This window comes from Daphnia carinata, chromosome 10 (assembly GCF_022539665.2).
Source record: "Daphnia carinata strain CSIRO-1 chromosome 10, CSIRO_AGI_Dcar_HiC_V3, whole genome shotgun sequence".
Taxonomy (NCBI): Eukaryota; Metazoa; Arthropoda; class Branchiopoda; order Diplostraca; family Daphniidae; genus Daphnia; species Daphnia carinata.
Window position 1 is genome coordinate 2930991 of NC_081340.1, and position 9855 is coordinate 2940845.

Genomic DNA, 9855 nt, shown 5'->3' on the forward strand with positions numbered 1-9855 from the left:
GGCCGTTACTTTTGCCTGTCGATGAATCCTTCCTCTGTTTGTTTTTAATATTATATATTTAAACTGTGATAGCCCTTGTATGACTTCAACTTCGTCTGTGCGCTGTTAAGTGTTATAGCGATGCCGAGTACGTGCCCACAGTATTTGGAATTGAAACGTTGAACCATAAAACGCTGATTAACTTTGAGGAAAATAATACAGATTTTTTGGAAAAAACTGTTTTATGGCCACTTCGTTCTTCAACGACTGCACGTTCGTTGATCAAACGTAAGAAATACTATTAATACCACGAAAGGCAAAAGTGCATTACAGAGAAATGGCAATGACCGTTAAGGAACCTCCCCTTGTTGTATCAGACGGCATGTAGCAACTTGAATTTGATCAAATCACTTACTAATCCACGTTTGTCCAGATAACGTGCACTTTTTGTGTAAGGAAATAATCCAGAGTGTAATATGTCCTATTGCAATCCATTTCAATACTTCATATTATTTGTATTGATCATCCACGTCAGTACAGCCCTCACATCCAGTTGTACAAATCAAAGCAGTTTCTCTCTAACCTTGACGAAATTCTCGACATCTCTCTACCAGGTAATATCGAACATACAGTTTTGACGAGCTGTCTTAAGAATATTTTCATATGTTTGTTCTAGGCGACTTCGAAAGCTGCAGGTAAATATGATAATGTCATTGTTTCGCCGTCCAGCATTGCATTGGCATTGGCGATTACGTTAGTCGGGGCGAGAGGTAACACAACTAAACAAATCAAACAAATGCTTCGCATGATGGACGAAACGGATGAAAACATTTCTTGCACCATCGGCGCGTTCAACAGGAACATTAAAGTATAATTTATGATTACAGTAGTAGAAAAATCAATAATGTATGGTCATTGACTGAAAAAAGTCGAATGGCATTACTTTGAAATCCATCAATCGTGTTCTAGTCTCGGATGATTTTCGCTTGAGCGAAGCCTTCCGTTCAACAGTACAGAATCAGTTTGATGTATTAGTGGAAAATGTCAACTTTTCTCTTCCTTCAACTTTGGAAGCTGTAAATAAGCAAATTGAAAGATCAACCAACGGCAAGATAAAGGATTTGATTCCATCAGGTTTGGTTGCCCTTTCATTTGAAATCACTTGAGGCACCAGTGTGTAATTTTACATCTTATTTAACAACAGGATCTCTCGGAGCCTCTACCAAAATGATTTTGACGAATGCCATCTATTTCAAGGGTAACTGGCTCAAAGCCTTTGACTCTTCGAGAAGTAGAATTAGGCCTTTTTACGTCGGTCACCAACTGAAAACGATGCCAACAAAAATGATGGCTAGCCGAAGTTATTTTCGAACAGCATTCATTAAAGAAGCCGACGCGCAGGCTCTTGAATTACTTTACTCGGTAAATTGTATTTCCTTATAAACTAACTTCACTGCTATTTAATCCAACACTTATAACAAATACTTTTTCAGGGTTCTCAATTCAGCATGATTATTGTTCTACCCAATCGGTATAATGGATTAGCTCGTATCGAATCTTTGTTGTCATCTAGACTTCTCAGCTTAATCGATAGCAAACTGAGCAAAACTCTAATTGATGTCGTTATTCCAAAGTTCAAATTCGAATCTTCACCTGATCTTAAGCGCGTTTTGAGGAATGTTGGTATAGTTGATTTGTTCAATACCGACGCCGATCTTTCTGGAATTTCAGGCTCAAAGGAACTTTATGTTTCTAATGCATATCATCGAGCGTTTATTGAAGTAAACGAAAAAGGAACTGAAGCGGCTGCCGCTACGGGTAATAACAAGCATTCCGTGAACTGACTACACAATCGAGTAAGATTGTACATAATAACCACTAACCTCTTGTGTGTGTTATGCGTGTCCATAAACAGCTTTTAGGTTTGTGGCGCGGAGTTTTAGGACAACTCCATTTATTCCAAAATTCGTAGCTGATCATCCCTTCCTGTTCATCGTTCGTGACAGGAGGAGCCAGGAAATGCTTTTCGTGGGACGTTTCTACAAACCAGAAAGACATTAGGCGATTAGAAAATCAATTAGAAATCACAGGTAAATAGAGATCGACTGTCAATTGAAAGCCGCGGAGAACGGGGGAGGATGTGTATTTATTTCCCGATGGATAATGCTGTCTCGTCTAGAGAGAAGCGATACTAAATTATACTTGCACCCCATTTGAAAATAGAGGTTGTATTCCAGTTGTTTTGTTTTTCAGTGTCGGCTATTACAAACTGTTAACCTTTCAAACTATTACAATTCGTCCGTTTGCATTGAGCAATCCAGTTATCGTCGCATCGTTCCAACATAAAGTATATTGTGAGTGGTAACCCTTTGTACGGAAGAGCTTGATCGCCGTATGTTAAGCTCCATAGATAGCGTTAATCTAAGGCAATCCGTTTTACACCCGAAAAAAAAAATTTCGGGCTTTTTTTCCGGATTTACTTCTATCGCCATCTATCGGTCAGATTTCTAGCTAGTTCTCTACATACCATTCACCGAATATTTCTGTGGCATCGCGCTAACGCTGTAGCGTACTGGCGCGCTGGCATTGCGTCAAATGTTCGGTGTATTTCAAAAAAGATTAACTTAGTGAAAAAAATTGCAATTACCCTGGAATCAGCATTCAATTTTAAGTACATCCTGTGATTTAAAACCAATTCCGATGAGTGTTAGTTTTTGAAGGACAAATTTTAAGCCCGACTAAATAAGCCCGACTTTTCTTATACCCTTAGCCGGGCTTATTTAGTCGGGCTTAAAAATTTTTTCTGCAAAAACTAACACTCATCGAAATTGGTTGAATATCAAAGGATATACTCAAAATTGAATGCTGATTCCGGTAAAATTGCTATTTTTGTCATTAAGCTAATCGTTTTCGAAATACGGCGAACATTTGACGCAATGCTAGCGCGCCAGTACGCTACAGCGCTAACGCGATGCCCCTGAAATATTCCGTGAACGTATGTAGAGAATTAACTAGAAATCTCACCGGTAGAGGACGATAGCTATGGCAATCCGTTTTACCCCCCCAAAAAAAATATATATCGGCCTTTTTTTTTCTTGTTTCACTGCTATCGCCATCTACCAGTCGGTAGATGGTGACAGCAACCGAAACAAATGCCAGCAAAAAGCAAACAAATGCCAAAGGTGAGACATGCTGGAAAAGCTTGATACGAATGTGTAGGCGTAGTTTTGGAATTCAGAGGTGCTAGCTGGCTTTTTGGTAAAACTTCAATTAAATTTGGTTTCAATTCAATATGTTTTACTATTATTTGTGTGATTACGCAAAGGATTGTGCCATCCAGGCAATGTGGATATTCTGCCATGTACATGATACACCTAGGATTCTTCGTCAACATGCAAGATGTTATCCCCTGGTAATGCTTTTTCGCTGAATTTGTTTAGTTTTATAATTTTAATCGTCAATGTCGTATTAGCAAACTACTGTTGTAGAAAAGCTGATACATTGGGACAATGGTTATGGCAAGTGTGTTGAATAAATCACCATAGATCATTTGCCTTGCCTTCCCAATTGCAACAAAGACAAATCATGGAGTCAAAAACATTAAAAGGTGGTACTATTTTAATTGATATATTGCTAAAAGCTGATACATGTGTAGAACGTACTGGAATTCATGTCATCATGGAGATGACTAAAAAAAAAGAGCTGTATCCATGAAGCAGCTCATTAGTCATGTCCCAAATGAATGCCAGTGTCAGCCAGCAATCTTTCAATGGCTAACAGCATTTAATGGTTTTGAAAATTGTGGTTTGCACTCCCTAAGGGGACATTCCTAAATCCCACCTGTCAAAAGATTTGAATGGAACAATTTTTATTCTGAATTGATGCCTACCAAATTCTTTTTCCATAAAGTGAGGTGATATGAGGTTATAATGGAAATTGTTGTCAAGACTGCCGAGACCAGGTACATTGTTTACCTTAATGTTTAGTGATCAAAACAACCAACTTTGTAACCTTTCTGTTTTTTATGGTGCATGGAACGTCCAATCGGAAAGCCCATGGAAGATCTCTGTGGCCAACACGAAGAATTCTTCCAAACTTTCGTATTCAAGTTTTGGCCATGGTGATCATTTGCAACTGCATGGCCTTTTAGAAGCTCCTGCCAGGAATCTACAGGAATGTGGCAGATGATGAATTTATGTACCATGTAAGCTATATCGATAAGAATGTTTTATGCTTATCTATATTTTATTTTCTTAATTTAGATTAATGGCAGTAGTGAACCTGCGAAGGTTTCTGGTTGCGATGTGATGACGAAAAAATTATAATAATGTGAACTACGGAATTGAATTTCCATCCAGGAGTCGCCTGTGTATTCCCGCGTATTACGGTATTAATTATTTAAAAATTGAAGTGCATATCTGGGCTCCCTTCTTTTCTGTAGCCCCGTTTCCCCTTGACTCATAATAAGCCCGTAGGGGGTCATGCCCCTACTGTACGGTATATATAAAAATAACATATACCGAGGTTTGGAGGGCTCTGGCCGGAAAGGGGACGTGGGGGTCCTCATGGTCCGATGATGTGTTCACGGAGGGCTGTGTCGCTACGCACAAATCCGAACTAAAGGCTAATCGCTCCTGTAAAAATGTTCCGTATCTTCGTCTCTTCTTCCGGCTTCTCTTAGCCAAGCACCGGGTAATCTCCCCGGTGGGTCAAACAAGGCAGTGTCTCCCCCTGCCTTGGTTGACGGCAACTTTTGTAAGGGGTTATATATCCCTTCAAAAGTTGCAAAAACAATTGACTTGTGCAGAGAATTGTCAATAAAAATCTATTTTAAACAAAAGTTTTGCAAATCTTGATTTATTGACTTTGATTGCTGTGTTAGTTGTATGGATAAGGCTTAGGAAAACTTTCACTTTTCATTTATCATACAGGTAAGGCACGATTGATGTGTAAACATTGATCATTGCTACATTCATGATAGCCTATTGATACTTATGATATTTTCGATTTTGACTCTCTGGGGAATCGAACCCTACACGTTCGGCTTATCACGCCGATGCTCTACCATTGGGCTACGAGTCGTGTTTTAATGTTTGTTGTAATTTAGGGACATCCCATTTTCACTTATAATAATTTTGATGATTGTTTTAAAACAAAATAACAAAACATGTTATAACATGTTTCGTAGCTCAATGGTAAAGCATCGGCGTGATAAGCCGTATGTAAAAGGTTCGATTCTCCAGACAGTCAAAATCGAAAATAGCACAATTATTAATAGGCTATCATGTATGTATCAATAACCAAGGTTTATACATCAATTGTGCATTACCTGTGTGATAAATGAAATGTGAAAGTGTTCCGAAACTTTACATCCATATAACTAACACAGCAATCAAAGTCAATGAATAAATCAAGATTTGCAAAAATTTTGTTTAAAATAATTTTTTATTGATAATTCTCTGCACAAGTCAATTGTTTTTGCAACTTTTGAAGGGATATATAACCCCTTACAAAAGTTGCCGTCAACCAAGGCAGGGGGAGACACTGCCTTGTTTGACCCACCGGGGAGATTACCCGGTGCTTGGCTAAGAGAAGCCGGAAGAAGAGCCGAAGATACGGAACATTTTTACAGGAGCGATTAGCCTTTAGTTCGGATTTGTGCGTAGCGACACAGCCCTCCGTGAACACATCATCGGACCATGAGGACCCCCACGTCCCCTTTCCGGCCAGAGCCCTCCAAACCTCGGTATATGTTATTTTTATATATACCGTACAGTAGGGGCATGACCCCCTACGGGCTTATTATGAGTCAAGGGGAAACGGGGCTACAGAAAAGAAGGGAGCCCAGATATGCACTTCAATTTTTTAAATATCAAATACCGTCTGGGGAATCCGAATGAAGTACAGAAATGTCATGTCATCCATCCAATCATTACAATTTATTCAGTGTCTTGCCCCAACCAAGAATCTTTTCAGATCCAATGTTAATATTAACCTATATTGAGAAAAGAAAAACAACACCAATAAGCATATCAATTGTTGCTCATGTAACTTACATGACTCATAGATTCAACTTCTGGTGGAAGCTTGGGAAAGGACATACAAATTGCAGATTAACATCATTGTTTAAGGCTCTTGAATGATAAACTAGCACCAGTAAAATGTTGCATTGTTGATAGTTGTGTTCCCAGTATATGAAAATCCTTTCCTATTGGATAAATTTTTTTTTTGTAGATTAGACACGGTTGGCAAAAAGAAGGAGAAATGCTTTGTCATAAATTCAAAATTATTTGAAGAAAATTCCTTTCATACCTAAAGAGTCCATGTATGTTCATCACTGCAATGGCGGCAAAGTGAAACATCTTTAGGGCCATTTAAGTACCCAGTTTCACCAACACTCTGAACGTAAAGGACAAGTTGTTCTTTAGCCAGAGAAGCAGAATTATTTGAGGCTTCTAGCTGTGACATAACTATAGAGGATTGCTGTTGTACCAGATTCATTAACACAAGATGATACTTCTCATTAGACAATTTACATTACTCTATTACTTTACCTTATACCTTAATGGTAATGCATTCAGTGTTTTTTCAACTACAGGCAGACTCTTCCATCCTGTAACACTTCGAGACTTGACTTGATCCCCAGCTAAAATTCTATGAATGCAAAATAATAGCATTAAAAATACTTTTTCAATAGACAAAAAACCGAGAAGTACCCAATCCAAGTTTGATGTTGAACTCATGCCATTTCTGGGTTTCCATACCACACCCATTTTCGGCAGTCTTTATGGTAATATTAACCAAAGCCACATGTACCACTATGAAATGGATGTTGAAAAGCAAATAAAAACCTGTTGAGATGGATATCAGGAGAATCAGAATAGATCTGAATCAACTTCAGTTATTCTTTTCCCTAAAGTACTTAGTGACATAACATAATAGATATACCTGCCTCAATTCAGAACCATAGACCAACGGAAAAGAACACAGAAATGTAGCTGTGAAAGCAGATCACTTTAGAACATAGGATCAGGTATAGATCATCTAAGAGTAGACCTAAAATGCAAAGACAAAAATATTGGGCATAATTGCAGTTTACCAAACACAGTAGCAAAATAAAATAATTGTCAAAGAAAGACATATGCACACTTGGGTTGGCGAACGGGTAGGTCTGATGCAATGCATGGCAATCCGTTTTTGTATGCAACGCCATCTGTGGAGCTTAACAGGCGGCGATCAAACTATTCTGTACAAAGGGATACCACTCCCAATATGCTTCTTGTTGAAACGATAACCACATTAATCACTGCCAAATGAGCGGAGTGGAAAGTCTTCAGCATCGTTTGAGCATCCCGTTCATCCATGCTTTGCGCACAAAGCGTCTCCGATAACCGTGCCAATGACAATCTTAATTTATTTGAGGACACTGACTGCCCGTAGAAGACTGCTGTTGTACCAGGTTCAGTTTTGGTTGTGATAAACGTTCACTTCAGAAAATTCATAGAACAGTTGATCAAATGGAATACGCTCCTAGTATGTCATTGTAAATAATGGCCGACTACGTATCTTGAAAGGATCGCGAACCTCGGAAGTGTTCCATAAAAGAATATGGAACAAGTTAAAAATATAATAATAATCATGATTAGAAAAAAGGAAGATACGGATAAACCAATACCACATGATCCATGAGACACCATACTTCATCGTGCTCTTTTAAAGACATTAGTATTGGTAAACCACTTCACAGAATTGCGGGGGATGATAGGGACTGTTATCCTACTGGACGTCGTCGGAAAAACCAGTGTCTTGGCTTTGAGAACCGGAAGCAACCTCTGGTAAGAGACAATGATAAAATCATTAAAATTTAATAAATGCATGACATGCGAATAATGAATCCCAGTTTCATTGTGGACCTTGATCTTTAATCCTACCCTCAATGATCATGGTAAAGAGCTGAGGAAGACAGCATTTGCATTACAAGATTAATAACGTACTACTCATTTTATAAGAGACATGACCAACGCTGTTATATACTCTCAGGACAGTGTGGTGATGGTTCGTACTTTTATGCCACCTATGAACGGGAAATCGAAACATTTAGGAAAGGAATCTAGCCCACCTATGAACGGAAAGCAGAAACATTTTACACATCACGCCACCTATGAAGGAAAACTAAACACTTTAGATAAGCTGTATCCTTGGGACATTGCCAGTTCGATGGCGACAAAGTCGGGTCTTCACACTGACATTTGCCCTAGTCTGAGTGTTAGAGAGTCTATAGTGATAAATTGTGGTGAAGTGTTAGTGAAAACCATTTCCAATAGACTACAGATTTCTTTTAGAAAGGTGGAAGTGCCAACAAAAATGGTTTATGTTAAGTTAAATCCTCAGGGTTTCCCTATGCTTAAAAAAAATGGATTTACCCGTGAAACAATATACCTTCAGTAAAAGAATTAGCCAAATCATCATTTTGAAAAATTAAAAATATGCATTTACCTTGTTGAAGAACATTTCTATTTTGCCTCACATCTGGTTCCTCCTCTTATCACATTCTCCAGACACAGTATGTCTCTTTACTGAACTAAAAAACCATAATTAACTGAATCATGTTTTAGAAAAACATGTTAAAGAAGCCTATTTACCTTGCTGACAGAGATAACAACAGAATAGGACATATCAGTTGGGAACCTCAACCTGAAAAATATAAATCAACATTGTTGGCCTTAATTACCATTTAACAATTTCATTCCCTCCTAACCTTTCTATAAAAAAAAACTTTAGTTTGTTATTGCGAATGACATCTTGGCAATTGCCTTGCCTCTCCCTTCTTCTGGTCACCTAATGTCAGGAAATTGTACCTATTTGCAACAATGAAAAATCTGTTAGGGGTAAAAAATTTCATAAATCATAGCTAAATCATAATAATAAATGAAAATATTTTCACCACTAGTCTGGGAAAACACTGGTGATTTTGGAATTGCTTTGAAATTTAGAAAGAGCACTCTTGTCTTACACTCTCTTCAACACATTCTGGATTACTGCCTTGTCTTCATTCAGCCCTGGATATTTGTTACAAATACTACAATAATCTGGTAAAATGAAAATTTGGTTAACCAAGCCTACTTGAAAATTTGGTTACCAGCTTTACTGATATATTATTGTTGTATTATTATTAATATAATGATGATCGTAACCATAAAATAATTACTCCCTGGGCTTTACTTGGTAAATTTTACCACTTCCACATGTGTTATCTATTATCTTTTTCAAAAGAGAAGGTAGTATAATATTGGTGATACCTATCTAGGTGATCCTGTTGATTTCATAAGTAGCTTTGGTTATGGGAGATATTACATCTCAGTATGTGCTAAGACAAAAGCCTGAACAAAACCACACATTTCAGTCAAATCTGTCTTAATGCTTCAAATGTATAGCCATGGTAGTAAAAATAACAGTATAGATTATGCAAGGTAAAATTGCATCAAATACCCTTCCAAGCAAACAATTCTTCAACACTTGCAACATAACATTTTTCCCCCTAAGAGTTATGACCCTTTCTTTGGTATATTACCTATAAATCAATTTGATGTTTCCTTGTTCAAGAGACGGGAATTAGATAGGAAATCCATGATTGAATTCATCGACAAAATGGCGATTTTGAGCTGTACAGCCAGTCGGAAGTAGCATCGCACGTTAAAGCTCACGTCATAACCAGCGTTTCAATTCCAGAACAATGAGATCTATAAGAACGTTGTCAATTGGAAGCCTAAACGCCCTGTCAGCATGGTGTACAAGGAAAATTGTTCTTTTTCGTTTTAAAAATAGAAAACTGTTGCAGATGAGCTAGTTACTCACTAGCTCCGATGGTGGCGTCTG

The 9855-nt window shown here is 37.9% G+C and overlaps 1 protein-coding gene and 2 long non-coding RNA genes across 5 annotated transcripts; 2 read left to right on the plus strand and 1 right to left on the minus strand.

Annotated features, from left to right (window-relative positions):
- The first annotated feature begins 370 nt into the window (after positions 1–370).
- LOC130700522 (ovalbumin-related protein X-like) lies at positions 371–2264 on the plus strand. Its single transcript, XM_057522574.2, has 6 exons — positions 371–593; positions 656–847; positions 909–1113; positions 1184–1401; positions 1473–1797; positions 1895–2264. Exons 1-6 carry the CDS (start codon positions 456–458, stop codon positions 2038–2040), a joined length of 1224 nt encoding a protein of 407 aa, XP_057378557.1. The 5' UTR covers positions 371–455; the 3' UTR covers positions 2041–2264.
- A 3654-nt stretch (positions 2265–5918) lies between these two features.
- LOC130700641 (uncharacterized) lies at positions 5919–9842 on the minus strand. Of its 3 annotated transcripts, XR_009421872.1 has the most exons (10): positions 9551–9842; positions 9279–9359; positions 8738–8837; positions 8622–8673; positions 8476–8560; positions 7129–7811; positions 6696–7035; positions 6534–6633; positions 6292–6462; positions 5919–6187 (listed from the first exon to the last, which is right to left on the minus strand). It is a non-coding gene; the product is annotated as an uncharacterized LOC130700641 (long non-coding RNA). The 3 variants fall into 3 exon arrangements; XR_009003844.2 differs by lacking the exon at positions 9279–9359 and having other exon boundaries at positions 6541–6633; XR_009003842.2 differs by lacking the exon at positions 9279–9359.
- LOC130700654 (uncharacterized) lies at positions 8292–9037 on the plus strand. Its single transcript, XR_009003846.1, has 3 exons — positions 8292–8542; positions 8595–8867; positions 8930–9037. It is a non-coding gene; the product is annotated as an uncharacterized LOC130700654 (long non-coding RNA).
- Positions 9843–9855: the final 13 nt, after the last annotated feature.